Source organism: Osmerus mordax, chromosome 13 (assembly GCF_038355195.1).
Source record: "Osmerus mordax isolate fOsmMor3 chromosome 13, fOsmMor3.pri, whole genome shotgun sequence".
NCBI lineage: Eukaryota > Metazoa > Chordata > Actinopteri > Osmeriformes > Osmeridae > Osmerus > Osmerus mordax.
In genome coordinates this window covers 13,306,574-13,330,277 of record NC_090062.1, presented here as the reverse complement: position 1 = coordinate 13,330,277, position 23,704 = coordinate 13,306,574, and the positions used below count along the sequence as shown (strand labels likewise).

At 43.7% G+C, this 23,704-nt stretch overlaps 2 protein-coding genes across 3 annotated transcripts; one reads left to right on the top strand and one right to left on the bottom strand.

Annotated features, from left to right (window-relative positions):
* Nucleotides 1-14: 14 nt before the first annotated feature.
* Nucleotides 15-4,435, top strand: dpep2 (dipeptidase 2). 2 transcript variants are annotated; one of them, XM_067248451.1, is made up of 11 exons: nt 15-183; nt 297-458; nt 908-1,034; nt 1,137-1,266; nt 1,349-1,490; nt 1,761-1,830; nt 2,214-2,390; nt 2,503-2,587; nt 2,792-2,867; nt 2,977-3,112; nt 3,212-4,435. In XM_067248451.1, the coding sequence occupies exons 2-11, from the start codon at nt 304-306 to the stop codon at nt 3,416-3,418; spliced, it is 1,305 nt and encodes a 434-aa protein (XP_067104552.1). In that variant the 5' UTR covers nt 15-183; nt 297-303; the 3' UTR covers nt 3,419-4,435. The 2 variants fall into 2 exon arrangements, with proteins under 2 accessions (XP_067104552.1, XP_067104553.1); XM_067248452.1 differs by lacking the exon at nt 15-183 and having other exon boundaries at nt 336-458; nt 792-1,034.
* On the bottom strand, nt 4,435-19,832 carry slc12a4 (solute carrier family 12 member 4). Its single transcript, XM_067248450.1, has 23 exons — nt 19,671-19,832; nt 12,607-12,704; nt 12,199-12,330; nt 11,677-11,823; nt 11,358-11,412; nt 11,127-11,257; nt 10,719-10,960; nt 10,216-10,430; nt 9,942-10,106; nt 9,735-9,833; nt 9,478-9,535; nt 8,963-9,137; nt 8,701-8,819; nt 8,130-8,228; nt 7,702-7,821; nt 7,462-7,566; nt 6,938-7,302; nt 6,323-6,492; nt 6,084-6,215; nt 5,858-5,965; nt 5,547-5,734; nt 5,306-5,439; nt 4,435-4,726 (listed from the first exon to the last, which is right to left on the bottom strand). Exons 1-23 carry the CDS (start codon nt 19,804-19,806, stop codon nt 4,635-4,637), a joined length of 3,285 nt encoding a protein of 1,094 aa, XP_067104551.1. The 5' UTR covers nt 19,807-19,832; the 3' UTR covers nt 4,435-4,634.
* Between the last annotated feature and the right edge of the window lie 3,872 nt (nt 19,833-23,704).

The window sequence follows — 23,704 nt, the reverse complement described above, 5'->3', positions numbered from 1 at the left end:
TTAGACCAGAAGGGGCGCCAGTTACTTTAGCTCCATTGAAAAACATTTGCATCGCGATACTCCGTCATCTGTACATCACTGTTATTTAAATAGTGCGTTGAAACGTGGGAGGGAGTAGGCGGAAGATTATTTATCAGTAGCCTACAGTTTCTCTCGACATATCTGTACCTGCAGACCAGCTGTGTAAGTCCATCTTGTGGTTCATATCACTGTTACACACCTTAAATTACTGATGCCTTTATTCATATTTAGGATGTTAATAACAACGTCTGATTTTGCTTCCGATTTGTTTAAAGCTTAAGGATGGCGAAGAGCACAACTATGCTGTCGTGGACCTTTCCTAGAAAGCTTTTGTGGATGAGCACAGTCAACTTCTTGTTGTCTGGATGTTTAGTGTCTGGACAGAATCTGACAGAAAAAGCGCATGACTTGATGTCAAAATCTCGCCTCATTGATGGGTAAGCTGACCATAAACTGAACGTTACTCTGCTCAATGTATCAGTGCATATGAACATGTTATTAAAAGATATTAAGCAAAGTACCAAATAGCGCACTTTATTTTTTCTAACTGTTTCAATACGTTTTACTGAAAATATCAGCACAAAAAAGTTAAGTCATACAATTTATATATATTTACATTTAGTCATTTTATTTTATTTTATATATACCAAGGACAATAGGACAAGGCCTATTTTATTGTAATAATAGATTTGATTTGACAAAAAACTATGTAAAATATAATTAGTTTACAATCCCATGCTTAACAATGTATTTAATCTCTGTGTGTTTAGGTGTGGGCCATAAGATCTGTAAAATTAAAATAAAAATGGGACCCAAATAGATAGTCTCTTATATAAATTGGATACCAACCAGATTTTTCATCTTCTCCCCGCATCTTGTGGCTCAGTCATAACGACCTCCCTCTCCGCCTGAGGATACTATATGACAACAAACTAAGTCAAATTGACCTCCTGAACGTCCACAAAGTGGCCACAGACATTGGGCGACTCACAGCCGGTCACGTGGGTGGTCAGGTAAGGCATCACCTCTGTCTGTGACTTCTTGTATCTCATAGCTTTGTTGATGCGCTATGGTGGCTTCACGTCTTGTGTGATCTTGTGCCTTGGTCTTGTCAGATGTTCGCCGCCTATGTGTTGTGTAAAGCCCAGGGGATGGATGCGGTGAGGCTCACCCTGGAGCAGATAGACGTGATCCAACGGATGTGCACCGAGTACCCTGCACTGGAGCTGATCACATCAGCCAAAGGTACCGCAGAAAAGTGCAGCACTGGCTGCCGCAGCCTTAGGCATGAAGATTAACAATGAGATTACCTGTTTTGTGGCTGCAGGACTGAGAGACTCTACCAAGATTGCCTGTCTGATCAGTATTGAGGGAGGCCACTCCATAGACAGCAGCCTGCCTGCCCTGCGCATGTACTACCAGCTAGGGGTTCGCTCCATGGCCCTCACACACACTTGCAACACACCGTGGTGAGGAGCCCCACACAAATAAGGCCTTTGACAAAACATTGTACGTTTTAATATCACCTTAATTACTTTCCTGAGCTTGACTGTTTTTGTCTGACTTTGTTAACCATGGTCTTCTTCTAAAGATGCATACTTCAAACACATAACTCATGCACACTCAGGCAAAGGCTAAAGTAATTAAAAGATTCTCCCAAAGTATTTTGATTCATGTCTGATACAAACTCATACCTTTGTGTCACGACTCGGGGTGTTGAGTATTTTTTCTCACTTTAGGGCTGAGTCGTCCTCCATCATTTATGATGTCTATCAAAGAGTGAATGACAGTCTAACGCACTTTGGTAAGGTAAGGTAATTTTACCGTATTTTAAAGAATTTATCTGTGGCCTGGCAGCATCTACATTTAGTCATTTAGCAGACGCTCTTATCCAGAGCAACTTACAATAAGTACAGGGACATTCCCCCGAGGCAAGTAGGGTGAAGTGCCTTGCCCAAGGACACAACGTCAGTTGGCATGACCGGGAATCGAACTGGCGACCTTCGGATTACTAGCCCGATTCCCTCACCGCTCAGCCACCTGACTCCCTGTTTGATTCCTATTTTATTACATCCAAGGACATGTTAGTGAGATGGTGTGTGTGTGTATGTTTGTGTATGTTCTGGTATGTATGTGTATGGCTGTTTGTGTGTATGTCTGTCTGTGACCCACCTGGGAACTGTCCTTCCCAGGCGGTGGTGGAGGAAATGAATCGTCTGGGCATGATGATAGACCTGTCGCACAGTTCCTGGGCCACAGCCAAGGCTGCCCTGCAGTTCTCCAAAGCCCCTGTCATCTTCAGCCACTCTTCGGCCCATGCCGTGTGCAACCACAGCCGCAATGTACCTGACGAGCTTCTCCGTTTACTGGTGAAACCCCCCCGGGACCTCTGCTTTCTTCTTCACCTCTCTCCGTCTTCCTTATCCTCTTGTGTTGCGTCTCTCACTCTCTTTCACCTAGAGCCTTCCTCTTGTGTTCCAGAAAAATAATGCAGGCCTGATCATGGTGAACCTTCACACTGAGTTTGTAGCCTGCAGTGAAAAAGCAACTCTCTCCATTGTAGCAGGTAAAAGAGACTGATAATATTGTCATCAATAGTTTTTATTTGTAAAAAATCAAAATCAAAATGAAGCTTGCCGATGTCAGTGCCTTTTAAAAGGATGCTCTGTCTCAATTTAAGTCAATGCGTGCTTACTTCAAATTTTGTTAAATGTACAGTACATATTCCAATCTCTCAATTACACCAGTCGTTCTGTGTTTGTTTTTTAAGACCACTTTGACCACATTAAGAAAGTGATTGGAGTTGCTTCAATCGGAATAGGTAGTGACTTTGATGGTGCACCAACGTAAGTGAGAAAATGACTCCTCACTTGAATAATTAAGCTCACTTTTTGCCAATATTGCGCTCTAGTTTTAGTGCTGTTTCATTAATTCCAAAAATGGTTCCATGTGAAGCTTTCCTGTTGGTTTGGAAGACGTGTCCAAGTACCCTGCCCTGATACATGAACTACTGCGTAGGAATTGGACAGAATTAGAGCTGATTGGGGTCCTTCGGAACAATTTTCTGCGAGTCTTCGAAGCAGTGGAAAAGGTGAGCTCTTTTAAAGACTAATAAATGAATCTATGATTTGGCTACATTTGACTATCCAGATAATTGATTTCCCTTAACAAGTGTCCCTCTCTCCCCCAGGTACGTGATGAGATGAGAGACACCCGCCCCAGTGAGGTCCAAATCTCCCTGTCGGAAGTCCAAAACCCTTGCCGTGTGGTCCTGAGACCCCCACAGCCAGGGATCCTATATGTACAGACGTCCTCCTCCCATAGCCAGTTAAGATCATGGAACTGTCCAACATGGTTCTGCACCACAATAATGCTCTTCCTCAGTATATTGGACTGATCTGATTAACAATACCACATCAATAAGCACTACGCACCTTGTTCATGTGATGTCAGTGTGTGTGTCATTGAAGACACAACACATTTGGGCTTTTGAGTTGGACTGCAATTATGTGTGACTTACATGATACAAATGTTTGAACTTACATTCAACGTACATTGCATTATAGTGACAAAAGCATGAAACCTTGATTTGATCATTTATCATTCTTATTTACTTTACATTTATTTGTATGTTAATTTTAAATGTGCCAACATTTGATTACGTGAGGAGACTGAGTGTGACCTTGCTATGAAGCATTCTTTTTTTTAGCTTTATAGCAAGCAAAAGTATCTTTTAAAAATATTTTCAATATTTTGTTGCACTTGCCATGACATTATTTGAATCGCATATTTTTCTACATCATTCTATTTTCCTGTAATGTAATTCACTTTGTGTTTACAATCTCTTACATCATAGATTTGTTTCCATATGGAAATACAAATTTCATTAAGTCTGAAAGTTTTATAGACTCCTTTCATACAAAATTGTTCAGTTATTCTTCTTGCCTGTTATTCTTGGCCCAGTTCATATGCCAGATAACCAGAATGACTACTATAAGTACAATTCTTCAATTCTTCATTTGCAGATTTAAAAACGTTTCTCTTTTCAACAATACAAATAGCTCTCCAGTAAAAAAACAAACATACTGAAAATGATAAACCCCTTGAATGTGATCAATGGCATTCACATTTACAAAGTATTTTCTGCTGAATGTATCCCAACTGTAACTCTCATTATCTACAATCTGAATCTCTTACTTCATAGGGGAAGGTTGAGAAAATAAATAAGAAAATAAATAAAAGTTATTTTCCACAATTGCAACATTAAGAAAGGAATCATTTGACACTCTACTTAAATATGGTCGTATGGATCACCAAGAAAAAGGTCTGTGGTCTGTCAAGCTATCACTGATTAGAAAGTCCATGATATTAAAAAAACATCAGTTTTTTAGCCAAAGGTGGACAAAATATTGTCTCATTTACTTAAATTAGGAAGACCTTTTTTACTTTTTGTTGTCCACAACCCACAATGGATTGTCACAATGTCTGTCATTCCTTAGAATATTTCTAAGAAAGATAACAAGGGTGGGTGGAAAACAGCAGGAGATAGAGGATGGAATGTTTTCCTGTTTGGGCAGTGTAATGACCCTCAAATTGGCCTTTGTCATATCAGGTCAAGAGTAGATAGTGATGACCTCTCGTCCTCCCCCTCTCACCAGCAGCACTCGCTCTAGCCCCTCGGTCAGCACTTCTAGGAACTCCATGTCTGAGGTGCAGGTTCAGGAAACACAAATGTGACCAAATGATTGCTCACAACTGCTTTGCATGCTCACGCTAGCAGAAAGCGTAGGTTTAGAAATGAGCTCAGCAAGACTTTTAATATGGCCTTGCAAGGCATAAGATAAGTAGAGGGTAAATAATTATTCTATAGTCTTCATTAAACAGTAAGCATAGATTTTAGGCACACCAAGAACCAGGTTATTTAAGCAGGTTTGACATGATATATTTGAAAAGAGTTCAACCTGGGTAAGACCCATTCATTCAAAGACACATAGTTACTGGGTGGTTTAGTTCATACTGAAGTCCTGTTTGGAAGAAGTGCTGTTAGGTTCTGAAATAAATATAAGACTTTCAATGGAACCTCTTCAACTTTGGATTGATGTAGTTTAACAATATTTGGGCTGTGTAACAATATATCTGATGACAAATGAGACAGTACTCTTTAAACAGCTCTTGCTTTTATCAATACCAACACTTAAAGCCATGTGGTGGATTCTAGTGCTAAGTGTGGCCTGTGCGTAGCAGACGACACCCATGTAGTAGCCTGTGTGCAGTTAAAGGATACAGTTTTCATCCCCATCTGTGTTCCGTGGAGGCCCAGGCATGTTAAGCAGAACCAGGCGAGCGTCATGAGATCTGTTTACGATCACTTCATTAAGCTTCACAGCTGTGTGCATTCGGCGGACGTTGGACTGGTCTCTGCGATGCACACATACACGCACAGGAATACATAAATACACTGAACACATAATTGAAGGCATGACACCAAATATGGAGAGGTGCCGGAGCACAGCTGTGACACGTACGGTTTGAGACTAATGAGTTCTCGGAAGTTCTCTGGGGCATTGTTCCTGTTCCTCCTCTCAGCTTCACATTTCTCCCTGGTCCAGGTCATCTGAATTTTATCTGGAATGGGCTCCACCACTTCCTCCTCCTCGTCCGAGTACAAACTGCCCATACGCACCAGGGAGTGTCTGTCCTTCACCAGCTGAGCCTGTAGTGTGCAATTCATGGATCAATATAGGTCAACATAGGTTTAACCATTCACTCAGTGTCTCAGTAGTTATGGCTGTGAAACATGACGGCACCACCAGGTGTGTGAAGTATGTGTACATACCTCTCTATCTCTCTCTGCACTGGACAATCTCATCTGTCTCAGCATTTGGGACCTCTGCTCCATCATTAGCGTGCGCTCGTACGTGTATGCCGAGATGTCACTGTCATGCTGACCACAACCAAAATTGGGTTTTGTTAGCATGTCTGCCAAGAGTAACATGTACTGGTTCTGCCCGATGAATACCCGACGTGGGGCAAAGTTATCGGTCCTTTGAATGGGTCCTCACCATCTCCACCACCTCCACCTCTGCCTCGATCCTCAGCTGGTAAAGAAAGGTTGCCAGGTCCTTCTTCATCTGGATGCTGTTGTCCTCCATCTGAGCCACGGTGAAGATGCGCATCTTGCATTTCTTCCAAACCTGAACATGCATTTATGATGTGGTTTTTAGTGCTGTAGGGTGATTCTTTAAGTCCTGTATGGTGAGAACTGTTCCAGAGGGTTCCGAGGGGACAGGAAGTTCCTTACCTTGTGCTGTTTGAGCAGAAAAGGCAGCAGCATGAGCATGCCTCCGTCATGGACAATCCACCACACGTCAATGGTCCCATCGGTGAAGCGCTCGTGATTGCTGGGGTAGAAGGACACATTCTTGGGCACCATGAGGGCCAGGTGGGCAGCTGTGGTGCAACGGACTGTGTCTGCGCATGGCAGGGGGGAGGATGCACGGAGGGACAAGGACAACCGTAACCGACTCATTAGGTACACAGACAAAGAAAGTTTAGAAAATATGGTTATGGAGAAGTTGCATTTGTATATCTTCAAATGGGAGTCAGGTGGCTGAGCGGTGAGGGAATCGGGCTAGTAATCCGAAGGTTGCCAGTTTGATTCCCGGTCATGCCAACTGACGTTGTGTCCTTGGGCAAGGCACTTCACCCTACTTGCCTCGGGGGAATGTCCCTGTACTTACTGTAAGTCGCTCTGGATAAGAGCGTCTGATAAATGACTAAATGTAAATGTAAATGCAAAGTGAGACATGTAGAACACCAAAGTCTTGTTGTCATTTAAGCACCAATTGGAAAAGGGAAACACTCTTGGCGATAGAGCATGCAGTGCATGGCTGAGTGACTACGGTCAGGGTCTTACTAATGAAGGTCTTCCAGGCACGTGGGTCCTCGCTCTGCCTCCACCCATAGGGCCAGCCCATCACCACCGTGTTGTGTTTCATGCCCCCCAAGCCACAGGACTGGATCAGGTGGGTGATGCCCTCTCTCACTTTGGACGCCACCACCACCTGGCAGAAGCCCTTGACTCTCTCGATCTCCATCATGTTCTTGATGGCCTGCTCCGAGGCCTGCGTCTCCCCGTAGCTGTCCAGGAAGTTGCCCTGGATGACGGAGCCCACGATGGTCAGGCCTTTGCCTGCCTTCAGCTGGGAGGCGAAAGTAAGCAAGCGAGGGTACTTCACGTGAAGGTCCTCATCCAGCTTTAGCAGGACAAGCACCTGGGGCCTGTAGTAGAGAGGGGAGATAAGCTACTTGGGGACCTGCCAGAGAATAACGAGAATCCAACACCACGTGCAAACTCCATCATGACTGACTGAGAGAAACAGCTGTGCAGAATGCATTGAGGGGTGATTTCAAAAGAACAAAAGGAGGGGGAGAGCTCACCTCCAGTTTTTAGTATGCGGGGGTCCTGCTTCTAGCCGCAAAAGGGCATAGCGCGCTCCACTTAGAGACAAGCCTCTGATCCCATCTCCCCACTCTTTCTCAGCTCTGTTAGAAGGAGAGAGAGAGAGAGGTAATCATTCTTTACCATTTCCCCCTGTGTCGAGGCAGACTTGTTTGGAGATGGGAGTAAGGTGTTGAGTGTGGTAAGAGTGTTGAGTGTGGTTGAGGCACCAGACATACCCCTGGTATTCGATGTACTTGTAGATCATGCCAGCGATGCCCATGGCCACAATTGCATAGTACCAGGAAGAGATAAACATCAGCCCCAGACACATGCTCATGCCTAGGAAAGACAGAGCCCTGGGGGGGGGAACAGATGTCTAAAAAGCCTAGCACACAAGCACAAATACATACCAGCTGGAATCCAACACACAGTCAGTCAGCCCATCTATAATACATATGCTGGCTGGAACACTATTACCGGTAGTGATGCACGAAAGGAACGTCATCTGTCAATACTTCCCTTTTAAAGTGCTAGGCCATTCAAATGAAACTGTCACCACAGTATTAAAATGTGTGCCCAACTTTCCCACGCACATGCAAATGGGCCCTAAATAATTTGTGTTTCCCAATCTGTAACAAAAAGCACATGACTACTTGGCACTCACCAGTGGTAATATTTAAACCTTGGCCTCCAGTTGGGTGTCCTGAGCAGGGTTTGAACTGCGCAGGCTAAGTTCACGAACAGATAGCACATCAAGAAGAACCTGTTGGAACATAAACAGTATTTGTATCCAACTTTGCGTAATATAAAATGTTTTATCTTTCCTGACAAAGTATTCTGAAGAGAGAAGGCTTGCCACGAGAAAGCATTTTATTGTATTTACTACCTAGGAACTTGCTACTGCTTTGGATTTACATTTCGATGCACACTGCATACTGTAACATTTCCCAAAGTGACCTGACTTCTACACACATATCAAGTGAGAGTACTGAGGGCTGTAGACAGAGCTGTGAAATGTTTGTCTGAAAGTCAAGGATTTAAATAGAGTATTCTGGGAGGTCTAACTCCTTCAAGCATGTCTGTGAAATGGAATGGAACAGTTCTCTAAAGAGAATGTGGTTTAGATTAGCGACAAAAATGTTAAATGCTTTGTTTTCCTCCCAAGCACATGTCAATTTAATCTTAATGTGTGTGAAGTTGTCTGTGGAGAGAGAGTGTGTGTGTGCTCAACTCACATGGAGAGGATTGGTGCCACCATGTCTAGGGAGGCAATGAGGATGCCCAACTCAGCGATGAGCCCGGTCAGTAACAAAGCCCACGTGGGCTCCCCATTGGCCTTCCCATGCCCAAATACCTGCACAACCAATCAGATTACCAGTCAATCACAATCAACCAATCAGATCTGTTTCGCAAACTATGATCTACTCAGGTCTATATCCATCTCCAGTGGATGGTGCTGCTGATGAACTTGTGTGACTGACAGGTGTAGCAGCCTACCCTGAGAAAGGGGATGATGTTGTCCTTGGCGATGGCCTGTAATAGGCGTGGGGCACCTGTCAAGGACTGTAGCCCCGCCCCCACGGTGGAAAAGAAAGAACCAATGACTATGACCCAGGGGGAGGGCCAGGAGAGCGTGCCCACCACCAGGGTCTTATTGACCGCGTCGCCAAACCTGCAGGACACAACAGGACACACACACTTCTTAGTGTGGCACTGACTATATACATCGAAAAACTATGCCATTCTGATCCTGGCTCTTTTGCTGCATTTTCTATATGCACAATTTGTATGTTTTGGATAAAATAATCTGCCAAATAAAATGATTGATTCAATAAAATGCAAATGTCATGTAATGTTAAGTATGTAAGAGATTCCTGGTAAGCTCCAAGAATTCTTTGTAAAGAAGATCACGCCACATGATTTGATGTTGTTTACTTTGGTGGAGAGCTACAGTAACAAGAGCACACACAGTCAAATGTGCAATGTGTGTAAAAGGCATGAGGTTCTCTCACTTGTCTCTCAGTACCACTCCTTCAATGCAGGCCCCAAACAGAACCACTGAGCTGAAATCTGAATACATGAAGTTAAGGGAGAAAAACATGGGTCTCATCTATTTTGGTGGTAGTTGTCAATGAATTCTCCCAGAGGCAAGTAGGGTGAAGTGCCTTGCCCAAGGACACAATGTCATTTTGCACGTCCGGGAATCGAACGACTCCCTAACCGCTCAGCCATCTGACCCCCTAACCCTAACCTATTGAGTGAAGGATACAAACTAGGGAAGTGGTTGTTATGGCTAAGATTGTTCCTACAGGAATTGACTTCTGAGCATCCTTGAGATCTCCCGATCTGTTAGAGCCTGCCATGATACCTGCAAGTATTCATAAAAAATGATTCAGTATCTCCATTGCAATTACTGTGTGGGCGGTTATCATGATTCTTGGAAGTTTGGTTGCCAGGTATGGATTGACAGGTTTACCTGTAGCTGAGGGAAAGAAGATTCCAACCAGGAGGGTGAAGGATGTAGCGATGTCTGCAGACACGTAAAGGCCGAAGCTCTCCATGGCACCATGTGCATCCACTGAGGGCAGACCTGCCTTCTCTAGAATCTGCCCTTTCTCCAGGTAGTCTCCCCACATGTTATCTGTACACACACATGCACACACACAGAGTTTTTACAGAAAGGCTAGGAAAACCAACATACGGATGATGATTCTCTTTGCAGGCCAAAGTGTGGATGTTAGCTAGGCCACCTCTAATGATGCCACTGGCCATGCCAGGAATGCCCTGGATCTCCGTCACGTTGTTGAGGCTGAAGTAGTCATCACACTGAGAGCTGCTCATGTTTCCCTGCCCGCAAAAGCTCCTCCACAGCTGAGTGGGCTCAGTCTCGTTGCCCACCAGAACAGTCTTGGCACACACGTCAAACAGATCTCTGACCAACGTCCTGTTGCCCAACATACAGATCCTGGACCCAAAAACTACATTTTAACATGATGAAGTTTCAGCATTTTCATAATAAATCTAATAATATAATAATTATACCATAGGATGATAACAAATATTAAAATACATTAAATTGATCAATACGCCCAGTTTTTGGCATTCAAGTACATTGCCACGAAGGGCGAGAAATTACAGAAAATACAAAAATAGCGTTTGTTTCCTCTTGACAAAGAACAAAACAATCAGTCTTCTAACTTCCTGTTCAGACAAGAATAGTTAACCTTCTGTCCTCCCCTATTCACAGACTCACGGGAATTCTGGGGGGTGGAAGATGGATTTAATTGCCCCTGCATAGATGGACACGATAGAGATGATGACGCAAGCCAGGAAGAGCGAGGCCAGCTTGTTGACATATTTGACCCCAACGAACACCACCACTCCCATGAGGCAGAGGCAGATGGTGCCGTACACCCTCATGTTGTTGAGCATGGCACTGTCACCCCCATGAGGGTCGGTGGCATGGAAGATGGCCGCCTGAGGGACAAGGTATTTCTGAGGAGAAAAAACAACAACAATGAAAGGATTTTCATTGACGGCATACAGCCAAATGTTTGGCCGCTTCCTTTGACCAAGTAATATCAAAGGAAATAAAATATGTAAAATAAGGATTTATTTTCTATGTTTTTAAGTTAAGAGATGGGTACCACACAAAACTCACCAGGAAGATCTCGATGGCTCCCAGTATATACATGGCAGCTGCAAAGGTGGTTCCCAGGTAAAAACACAACCCAACAGCGCCCCCAAACTCTGGACCCAGGGATCGCGAGATCATGAAGTACGCCCCTCCAGCTATCCCACCCCGATCAGGACAGAAAAGAGTCACTATGGTTACCAGGACTGAAATTAATTACAAAGAGTGCCTTTGACAAAATATTTCCACAAAGCTTACCTGGCACAACCCCATTTGTGGCTATAGCACTCATAGATATTGCGGTGAGCATTGTCTGCAAACAGATATGTAGATGTAAATTTCAAGCCATAAATTAGCAACAATATATCATCAGTGGTTGCCTGGGCTTGTTGTACATTTAACTACTTCACAGGAAAATTCCAATCATTTAGAATTGTGCCTGTGTGTGCCAGTGCTGACATGTTGATTGCAGCCACAGGGCAGTGACCCAATTTCATGAGGTTGTTTAGCATGGCAACAAGAACTGAGTGTGTAACTGAGTGTGTAACTGTGTGTGTATGTGTTTGTGTGTACTAACGCAGGAGCAGCACATAAAGACGATGAGGAAAGACTGGACAATGCCAGCCGTCCCAACGATCCAGGTCAGCCGAAGGAAAAGGATGACACCGAAGATATTCTGTAGGCAGGGCAGGTACACACCCATCAGGGTGCCCATGTTGGGGGACTGCAAACATACAGAGAAAGGATATGGAAATGCTACAGTGGGACAGGACGTTGACAAACACTCCAAACACCCCCCACTGGAAACATCTTATTGATTATGTATTGATGTGGTGTATGGTGTAGGTCAGTGCCTTTTGTTTTCAGCTTGGTGTTATACTGGCCAAATTTGTGGTCACCATCCACCATCAGCCCAAAATAGAGATACACTAAAACAGAAGTAGATGTATGGAGGATGAGAGGAAAAAAATACTATCAAAAAAGAAAGAAAAAAAGAGAGATGGAGAGAAGGAAAGTAATAAAAGAGAAAGATGAAATTAAATAACAGAGTTAGATACATAGAAATTGCGCCCTCCATTGAATGAGTGTGACCTCTGACCTTAGGTGCCTTGTTGCGAGCTGTGCCGGCGCTCTCAGCATCCTCGTGCTCCTTGGCCCCCTGGGTGATGCTGGTGTAGCTGACCAGGCGGCTGAGGAGTGAAGACACCTTAGGACGGATGTCCAGCTCCTCCTGCATATGGGGAACACACAGGTGAATTAATATTCCATTAGGTGATTTAAAAAAGAACAGCTCTTTATATGACGTGATGCTGTTCATAGTGGGGAAAGCAGACCTGTGTAGCGACGATGAATACCACTGGATTCCATATAGTATAGAGCATAACAACAGTCTAACACCTTTACATCCTGACCCATGTCTCTCAACACATATAACGGGGTTTATGAAGATAAAGTCACACTTCTTTATTTTGTCAAAGTTAATTAAGATTTTAAGCTGCTTACTGACCTCAAACAACGCCAGGTTCCTGTCATAAAAATCATTCTTCTTGGTTGCAGATTCTGCACTGTTGAGGAACGGGCTGTCCTCCTTATGATTCCCAAGTCCTGAGAAGGAAGAGATTGAGTTGAGGAGGAGTAGAGGCAGAGGATGGCAAGATGGATATCGTCTCTAAACTCCATCTAGTTTAGCTCTCTTTTTGGTTCCTATCTCTGAAATACGATAGGATGTTGAGCTTGATCTTTTGGCTTCAGATTTATTCTGGCAAAGTTTAAGTTTAGTAAACACGTCGCAAAACAAAAACTGAGAAAATGTGTGTTGTAATCTGTACAGTTCCCAATATTAATATATTGTACAGTATTAATCCAGTATTAATGAATGACAGATTTGAAAATAAACTTAAAACTGAGCAAAACAGAAAAAAAGGTAAGCAGAAGATCACAACTCATTCCTGTCTCACTCAGTGTCTGTTTCCAGGCAGGCAAGCAAAGACAAGGTCAACGTCCTGGGGCTATAACTGCACGCAGAGTAGTTAAATGAGCTCTCAGACAAGGATCTGAAAATTACAAGAGCCTGCCAATTTCTCTTCAATAAAATGTCCATGCAGCCCAGATTGAACCAAACACACCTACCGGTAGTCTGTGCCTCAAATAAATAAATAAATCACCCACTTTTTAAACAATGGCTCTGCATAAAACTAATTTCAATATGCCCAATGCTCTTCCCTGTCTCCTACCAGAATGGACTCCATCCCTGTTATCCTGCAGTTCTCTCACCTGTGTCCTGTGCCCCATTGCCAGTGGTGGTGCTGGGGGTGAGCATGCTTCCACACACTGCGCAGGCAGCTACACAATCTGTGCTCTGGCTCGGAGTATGGTCCTAGCCAGGCATCATCGCAGACACCCAGTTACCCAGGGCAAACTCTCACTGTGGGGCCCGATCCAGGGCAAGCATGCGTGCAGGTCACACACACGCACACACACCCACACCCACACACACACACACACACACACACACACACACACATACACACATGCATGCTTGTGTAAGGGGCGTTAGCTCAACACATGCAAGTTTGCACAATAATTGGAGCACATGCATACATGCACACACAAGCACATATATTAAGGGTTTATTTGAGCATTTGCCAGAACTTATTCAAAGCAAGTTGAATTAATCAGAGTTCAAACTTGTCCATCACTATAATAACTGAGGCATGGCAATGCTTGTCTTGTTTTTCTCATGTTGACAACTTTGCCAACACCACCCGCGAAATGAATAAAACAACATTGTTCAATTAACTGCGTATCTTAAACACAAACCTACATTTTATTGATGTTCTTGTCTGGAGAAATCATTCCACTCCACCACCACAGTATTGTGTAATTTTGCACAGCTGTAAAATATCATCATGAACACTGACATCTAGTGTCAGTTTGATGTCAGTGCTATGAAAACATACCAGGTCAGAAATGTCACAGCTTCAGTTTTCAGCAACAACAGGATGTTCAAGGGCTTCTCATTGTTAAAAAAACAAACATCTGGGTTTATTCATTATTCTTCCCAAAATTGCCTTGAGACCATTGCAAAAATTGAGAATGAGGGTGTCTGGGTATGGGTGAGTGGTGGTGGGGGGGTCGTCTTTGTTAATGTCATCATCAGGTTGGAAGTCTAATGAAAGGGATTAAAGATTAACCTGGCTGTTGTGAGCACAAAGGCTCCCGTCGCGCAACTAAGACTGGCTCAGAGTCTTTATGACAGCAAGTCCCGACAAGTCAGCTGTGCCTCAGCTGAAATACCTGGCAGCTACAAGATCAAAGAGTGGCAAAAAAAAAACTCCATTCCTGTAGTGCTGAGATGCCTGGTGCAGACATCTGAAGAACTTGTCACTAATGTTAAAGTCAGTTTAACTTGTAAATAAAATAATATCTATCTGCAATCCTTCATATGTTGACTACCGTACAATAAAGTTGGACAAATGTTATTGTCTGAAGCCTGAATAAGAAGTCACTTTGAGTTTCCATTTTTAGTTTGATGTAGAAACTCTGAGTAAGACTATTTGCCTTGGTCTGCATTCATCAAACACAGTTAAAAACCTTGCACATTTGGCATCCAATCTATCCAATGTGGTTCTCTTAAACAAAGGATATCTAAAGCAAATATGCCGTTTGACCCTAATGTGAGTGCGAGCTAGTGTTTAGCCCATCTGTTCTATTTCCACTTCTTCCTTGTGTTAAAGTACTACCAAAATAGTTTACAAAAAGAAAGCATTAATAGGAGAAGGGGTCCTTCCCGCTTGTTCTGAGTGTTTAACGCCTGGAAATCACCTCACTTGTTGTCCTACTGTTGAAAATTCCTTATTACGAAAGGTCAGAGACCTTCACACCCTATGGATGTCCTCACAGTCATGCTACCCTTAGGTTAAGTTCATTACACCCCAGTGACCTAAAGTCTGATTGTCAAACACATATCTTCCCACATGTCCACATGGTCCATCTGACCAAGGAACATCAAAAGAAAACGTGAGCCCTGATTTGTGCTGATTGACATCCACACTTTTAGATGGTTCACCATTTCGACAACCAATAACTCCTAAACTTTAATATCAGCAAGCGCCTAATCTGATTAGCTGTGGAAAACAATTTCTCACTCTTTAGCTTCTTAGGTTTGAAAGCCTCTTTGCTAAAGTTCTCCTTTAATGAACATTTAATACTTAATTAAGGGATGGAGGAGTCACACAGCTTAGGCCTCTTTCTGGTGTGTGTGTGTGTGTGTGTGTATGTGTGTGTGTGTGGAAGGGGGGGTTGTCCATGTGTCGGTTCATTACTGTGCGTGTGAGTCATGATGGTACAGTACAGGCCTGCGAGAGTGTGTGTGCAATTATTTGTGTTTTTGGAGATTGTGTTTTTGGGTTGGCATTCAGGACTCTGATGATGAACTCACAGAGGCATATGTGATCAAGAAGAACCTGCTGAGGCCACAACTAAACTACTTCCTTCACAGCAACATTGCCTGGGCATTCTTCCATGTTTGCTCAGCTCTCCAAAGCCAGCAGGCTTCCACTTCACTCTGCTTGCAACCAAACCTAATGATGATACCATGCAGGTAGGCAACTCATTTACGTTAACTTAATAGACCTTTAGGGAAAGAAGTATAATGATAATTTGACATGACATTTTCTGCTTAGCCATAAATAATAAAAATTTAGTGTTATTTGAACAAAAAAAGAGAAGTCAAAGATGTCTGTAAGTATGCCTCTGGAAAGTAGACATTGGAGAAAGATGACATGTGACTGGTTGTATTAGATATACTCGTTAACTTTTGTCTTGAATCAAATCAACTGCTTTTTACAACTAATGGGCCAATTAAGTATAAATACATCAGAAACTCTATGGTGCACATGCTTATCACTTATCCTGTCTCTGGAGGGGTTGGTCGTGTTCAAAGCACAGCTGTTGGCAACAGTGGTAGTAATTTTGTATGCAGTGTCACACTTTTCCTTCCAATGAGACGAAAGAGAAACCAATTAAAGTAGGTTGTGTCTAGTGGTCGAGGAAGAACAGTGAATGAAATACACTTTCCCATCAGTTCATCGGGTGTCATGTATCTCCTCCAGAATATTTCACAATCTCATTATTTCACTTGAAAGACAATGTTCAGACAGACTTCCTGATTCTTGGTTTTAATATTATTACACCCTGTCCTCCCTTTCGTGCCAAGAAGAAAAACACTTGTTCCACAGCATTCGAAAACAACAGGCCATCATTAGCTAAAATGGGTCGTTTTTCAGTGAGAAGCCCCCTCTGAACAGAGCAAAGGAATGTTGGCCTGCTGTGTCGAGGCACTATGTGGTACTGTAGCTTTGATGTGCGCTAACGATGGAAGCTGCTAGCGAGGGGTGGTAAAGTGGTGTGGGGGCAAAAAATAACTGTGCAGCCCTAAGAGCAGAGCAAGGCGAAACCAACAAGTTCATGCAAGATTCCAACATGACAAAAATGGTGGAAAAGTAAGCATAATGTAACATCTGTGATCAACAAAACTGAATAACTTGAATGAGATGAAAAACCAAATGCTGACCCAAGTTATTTAGCCAGTTTGGGTGGTTTAGTGCTGGCTCGTTCTCCAATCAGATAACTGAATGCACTGAGAAGAGAAGAGTGATCTTTGCCAGTTCAGAGAATTTCACAACACCCCACATTAAGGGCCGCCAACTCCCACTCTATAATAGCTCCATGTTGTTGTCACAAGTTTCCATAGGACCAAGTCTTAGCTAACCCCAACTAGCAGTGGTAAATTAGTTCAAACTTGCGACTTTGTTGCTCAGCAAGATACATTTGGACTATAAGTCAGTTCACACCATCCTTTGTATGTGGGCATGGGTGAGGTCAGGTCATTACAGTTGTTGCCTGAATACGTCATTGCCACTTAATCAAAACAGAAATTCAATATCTCCCCCATGGGATAGGGATTCTGCTTTTGGGTGGCTGAGTCAACACGCAACAGGCCTTAAACATATCAACAACCCAAAGCAGCTGAGCTATCTTCTGACAGCCTGCAGGCTAAGCCCATTTCTCTTGGGTGTACCCCTCTTATACTGTCCTTTTCTGTCTTAGGTACCAAATTAACTGTCCAGCTGTCCAGGATCACATCCCTCACACACACACACACACACACACACACACACACACACACACACACTCACACACACACACACACACACACACACACACACACACACACACACACACACCAGACAGCTGATTGTTTGTGGTGTGTGTGTGCACCTGTCTGTGTGTGTGTATGTCAGATCTCTCTCAACACCTGCACATTTCTTTCCAGCCAGTGTTTATCTCCACACAGGGCTTATGAGCTATCAGGGGCACATGGAACACAATGGCAGGAACGGGCACCACATTCTCCTCAGAAGGCCTGAGAATTAAAAACAAACCAGCAGTCTACTGCTGATACATCACTTTAGGTCATGTACAGTACTGTTCAGTGTATTCTATAAATATAATTTACCATGTATACTGCAGTTTGGGATTTCAACGATGTAAAAAATCATTCATTTGATAATAATTTTCACACATATGAACACACAAGTATACAGATTGACACACAATCATATATAGGTGAAAAGGCCCTGCTAAAGGGTGGATGTTCCGACTGACTGGCTGCTGTTGCTAACCCTCTATTGGAGCACCACTCTTGTACAATGGCCGCAGTGTGCAATCCAGTCCAGTCCAGAACACAGTCACAGTCTGGAACAGACTTAGCACTGTGACAGTCTCTCTCTCTCCTTCTCTCCACTCCCTTTCCAGACTCCAAACCAGACCCACCACTCCCCTGATGAAATCACCCATTACAGACTCTTTCCCCTCAGCAGCCACCTTTCCCATTCTGCCTCTTTCCTCCACATAAGCAGCACCCAACCCCAGAGTAATAACATATCCCTTGTAGTTCAGTATCCCTCTATATATATATATCACTTCCCCTCTCTCTCTCTCTCTCTCTCTCTCTCTCTCTCTCTCTCTCTCTCTCTCTCTCTCTCTCTCTCTCTCTCTCTCTCTCTCTCTCTCTCGTTGTGTACACAAAGCCAGTGGAAGTGCTGTCATCATCCTTCCCTCCTTCAGGAAGCTTCATCCCCATGCCCCAGAGTGAGAGCCAACAAGAGAGGACATACGTTGCACAGAACAACCACGCAGAGAGACAGAAGGAGCAAAACATGCCTGGAGAACTTTCCGGGTCATTTCAGGCCATATGCTGTTCACTTCACTGGTGAAAACCCCCTCAAAGAGCTATGACAGTAACACATGGTGAAGGACTTTTTCAGGAGGAGCTGGAGCTTTTCACCATGTGAGCATCAGAGGACCCGAGGCCATCCGAAAGCATGACCTCCATGCATTCCAGGCATACAGGCAGACAACTAGGTTAAGATGTCCTATGATTCCTGTGTGGGTTGTCTGTCCTCCAGAGCCCTCTTTCCCCCGCTCCTGCCCTAACACACACATTTATCCCATTGAAAGGAACAAGACAAGCTCTAAAATTGTGGCTTGGACTATTGGATACTTGGAAACAACAGCAAAGACCAAGTATTCCGTCTAGAACACTGTGAACCAGCACGACCCCACGGCTTGTTGCTGGGCTGGTTCTGGACTCAGTTCAGGACAGTAGTGGATGAAGGGTGTGCTTAGCCAGGGTCTGTGTACCCAGCCTCTCACCCACTCGTCTCCTGAGCCTGTGGTTGTGCGTGGGTGCTTAGTTTACAGGCTGCTCCCTTGTGTGTCTTTTATTAAAGGTCTCCTTTCAATCTCACACAACAGACTCGCGCCTGGCTGGTTCCCATGTCAGCTTTTATATAATCCTGCCCCAGGGCTACAAACTCCTCACTCCTCGCCTGTATTCCACTCCTCCCTTGCTAATACTTAGGAGGGGGAACCCTTTGCTTTCTCCCTTGATGCAGTGGCAGAATGGGAACGAGGGGGTGGGACCCTCTGAGACAGAGAGAGAGACAGGAGAAGCGGTTGCCGGCTGGTTTTACAGCCTATTGTTCTGATTCTTGTGTGAAAAGGAGAGCATGACGGGCGCAAAGAGCCCTCCATCTTTTGTGTCTTTTTCGTCTTACGACAGAGCGAGCTGTTGCTCAGCCTTCCCACTGCTCCCTCCCAACCACAACCCCACCCTCACACTCCCCTCCGCTTGTTTTCCCTTTGTCACTGAGAGGGTGGGCGCTGGTGACAGGTTAGTCATCTTTCTGAGATTCTCCGGTAGCCAGTCAAGAAACACACTTTAAACCACTACAGCAGTTCCTCAGTGCTCCAGGACACTCCAAAAGGGAGTTGTCAAAAACAGTCCTGACTGCTGGGAAACATGCCGGTTTGGAGGATTGCCATGGTTACCATAAAACGAGCCGGTCCACTCAGAACAACTTAAACATTCCCACGCCTTATAGGGTCAGAACAATATATTTACTTTCCCTAAAGAGTTGTTATGTTTTTAACGAGTTTACTGACACTGTGTTTCTCTTTCATTACAAAGTTGAGGAATAGTTGTTTATAAGTTGAGAGACTTACCGTCAGAACTAACAGTATCTAGGTTTCCTGGGTAGCTCTGCCCTGTGTCTCTATAATCCACCCAGTTTATTCCCTCCAGACTGTCATAGTTGGACTGAGCGCTGTCCTCAACCGGCACCACTGTAAAATGGGGCATGTTTTCATCCGCTAGCCCCGGCTGCCTGCGCTATCTCCAGTCAAGTTTCAGCTGGTCGTTAGCGCTTCACAGCCTCAGCCTGCTCAACTCCTAAATGCATTCCTCTACACTGCGCTCACTTCCTCTAGCGGTCATTACCATAGTCCCACCCACGGGCCGGCCTCCAGGGCCTGTAGCATGAACTGAAAGGGGCTGTGGGGACAAGGCAGTCAGTCAGACAGGGAGAGGAGAGGAGATGCCTGGGTCCCAGTGTCCTCCTGGGTGAGTTATCATCAACACTGATGCGAACACATGACAGAGGGCAGAGGAAGGGGTACAGTAACAGTGAGCCCCTGATCCTCTGTGTGAGTCCTACTGAGAACTGATCCTGCCTGGTCAGAACAACATCTCATCAGAGTCTAGACAGGCAGCTCTCTGTTTGTGGGCCTTCCTCAGAGAACATGCACACCGCAACGTGGCAGTTTGGAAAATAATCAAGTCATGTGAGTAAGGGTGGGAGAGAGATACTGGAGAGAGAGAGAGAGAGAGAGAGAGAGAGAGAGAGAGAGAGAGAGAGAGAGAGAGAGAGAGGAGTAGAAAGAGGGAACAAGGTCATAAAAGGCCCAGTTAAGCATACGCAGAAGAAAGGAACGCATAGTAAACCCACCCAATGTTCCCTCCGCCTACTAACAACTGCAGTTTGATGTAATCTCAGACTCTGACCTCGAGGACACAAGGAATCAGGGCAACCCGATATGATTCTGATCCAATAATGATTTTGCAATGTCACAGGCACGTTTATTGTCAAGTACATTTTCAACTCTTTACCTGCCTTGTAGTTTAAATATGGACATAAACCACATTCACAAGGGAATATCAAATCCACCTGAGATGAACTAAACAATTGTTTCTAGTTTTTTATATTAATGTTGTATTCACCACAAGCACCCAAGTCAAAGTATCAGTACTATTAACTGCAGCAGGAATGCATAAACCATGCTCTTTCATGTTTGGGACATCTCCCCAGTATCTTGACAGAACTTCATAACATATTTCTACTTCTGAACTATCTCTGACACTATGATAACATGAAACTGACAGCACGATGTTGTGCAAAGTAGTTGGGGTTTTGTTGAACAACAGCTGTTTAAGAAATCAGGGAGATAAACTTTACATAGCTTACTTTTTCATTTTCCAGAAACAGAAACTCCAAGTCCTGAAAAGCCAAGGATCAAAGAGTTTACCCAAGACAGACCTGTAATTAGTGAGGTCCTACCGAAAGTGGTTTAAGGTCATTGGCTGCTCTCCTTGAACTTGAGGAAAGAAAACTATATAATTTCAATGAAATGTTCACGTGTACCAAACACTGTATGGTCTGAAAAGTTAGGGCCCTTTCTGACACTATTTTTGGACTGTGTAGAAACAGGTTCAGGGTTTAGTAATTCAAACAGGACTGGCACATATTTCACTCAGACCTGCCTAGTTACGGTGATGAAAACATGAGCGATCTAACCACTCTATATACAACTCAGCAGAACAGTGTTCGCTTGGTCCAAATATATTTAGCTAAGTAACTCTTATACTCTCAGAGAGTTACATAGATAATCCTTTTAATGATACATCCTTAACTTATAACACTCGTGTACAGTTCTAGTAAAAAAAACAAAAACCACAGCATCATCACAAACTAGTGTTTGACAGTTTGACAGTGTACTAAGGTCCTTTTGTTCCATGACGGGCTTGCGTTTACTGGGCAAGATTGCTAGTGTACTTGTCATGGGGATGCCAGTAGCCATATAAAGCCTGCTCCCGGCATCCCTGCCCAGTGCTGTGTGTCGTAACTAAGAGTCAATGAGTTTCAGACAGGGCCTAGACGCACTCATCTCTCCCACTCACTGTGACTCAGTCAGGGGGAAAGACAGGCAGGGAGCAACGATGGCTTCCTGGAAACTGGAGGCCAGCTGGGTCAGCTAGGCCAGCTTGTACGCAGACATTTACAGTAAGAGACTTTGAGCTGTTAGACCTTTTTGTGTTCCACACAATCCCTTTTGTGAAGAAATTCTTTGGGATGGTTGATTACATTGGGATGGGTAGAGTGAAAGGCTACTGTGTATGGTGTGCTCCAGAGCATGATCAACTAAGGTCAGAGGCTACCATAGCTTATGTTAAGTAAACAGAATCTGCCAAAAGTGTGTGTGTACAAAAGTGATTGATTATGGTGCAGAATTCAAATGTACTTAAGGTGAATTGCCTGACATTCTAGGGCATATGATTCCCTAAGCTTTATGGATATCTTTTATTAAAAAAATAGTTTTTCAGTAAACAAATTGAAGTAGAAGTTCCTTAACAATGACTTTACCCTACATCTTTGACACACTAGACTCACAATCAGTGAGTTTCAAACCCCCTTACCTGGGAAATGACCTATTCTTTATGTATACACAACATGAGCAAATTGCGCACGGTTCAGCCTTCGTTTTTTTTTTTTTTTACATTTCCAAGTACACAGAAAGTCCTCTAGATGGCAGCATCCACATGTCTGACAAATGTGCTTTTCAAGATCTATTTAGGTTTAGGATCTTAAAAGGTTAGACATGGAGCCTATGCATCCAACTCTCATTTGCAGCCTGGTTAGTGCAATATCTTATTTTGAAAGAATGGTTATTTTTTTCAGTGGAAAACATGGTCCTAATTTGTATCACCCATCTGCTGAAGATATTAGACTCAATAGTATAAATGTGCCTTCTAAAATTGATAAAATGTGAGCTACTTAGTAATTTAAAGAAGGTATCATTTTGTTCCCACAGTAATTTGCTAATGGGCTTTACTTTGCCAGTCTATGCTCTTCACATTTGATGTTGTAAGAGATGTTAAAGAGGGAATTTCTGAATGAATGGGATTAAAACGCACCAGAAATTCAAATCGTTTGTGAAAGCCAAGCATCCCCTGTCTGTCTGCCAAATACATTGATTAGGATTTTCTAATACTGCGCCTGAGGAGGCTCAAGTCGATCCAATTACCTTTGGCTGCCGTCATTAACTTGAAGGACCCTCCAGCCCTTCTCCATTGTCTCCAGCATTAAGATCAGGATGAGAAACAATGGTCGCTCCATCGCTAGGCGATCCAAATGAGGGAATGCTGCCTGTATGGTAATAACCCTCATCTACAGTTGCTCCACCTCAATGCACAGTGGTTGACAGAGTGTTTCTCTACAGTCTCAGCTTGTCATGGCTGCTGGCTGAGTGAGTGGGCCTCGATCCCAGGCAAGACTACGTTTTAAAACCTTAAACCTGTCAGTTACGGTAAAGTCTGTTTTAGACCTTTGAGAAAATAGATTTTGACATTTAGTGTGTGATTGGATTGGCTGAAAAAAGCTAGTGCCAATTTGTTTTCAGTTGTACCACATGAACACTGTTGAGTCATCTGCTCCGTCAAGGAGCCAAAACAAGCCTTGAGATCTGGGTTCCACCTGCTGAATGTGACAGTTGTAAGTGGATGAAAAACAATAAGCTGTGCTTTCTTGGAATATCCATGTTTATGAGAGCACTAAATATTCCTCCAAGATGTTGTAATGAAAAGGATTTGGACGTCATACCGAAGTTGGAGTGATCATGGTACAAGAGGGTGAGTCCTGAAAAGGAGCTACAATTTAAACACCATGACAGGTGAACATAATCAAATAATTTTCCATTTAAGGTTGCTCTGTACAAAACGTAAGGTCAATTTATAGGTCAGTTTTAATTCAGTATATGATAAAATGATCTTGAACCCCCGAAACAGACCAACTACAGTAGGTTAATGTATTCACACAGAAAATCAACAGTTAATCTTAGTTACACATCCGCTTTTCATCCTGTTTCAACTCAAAAAACCAATGTTCCATTTCCATCCCATCACAGTAACACTTCACCATGAAACT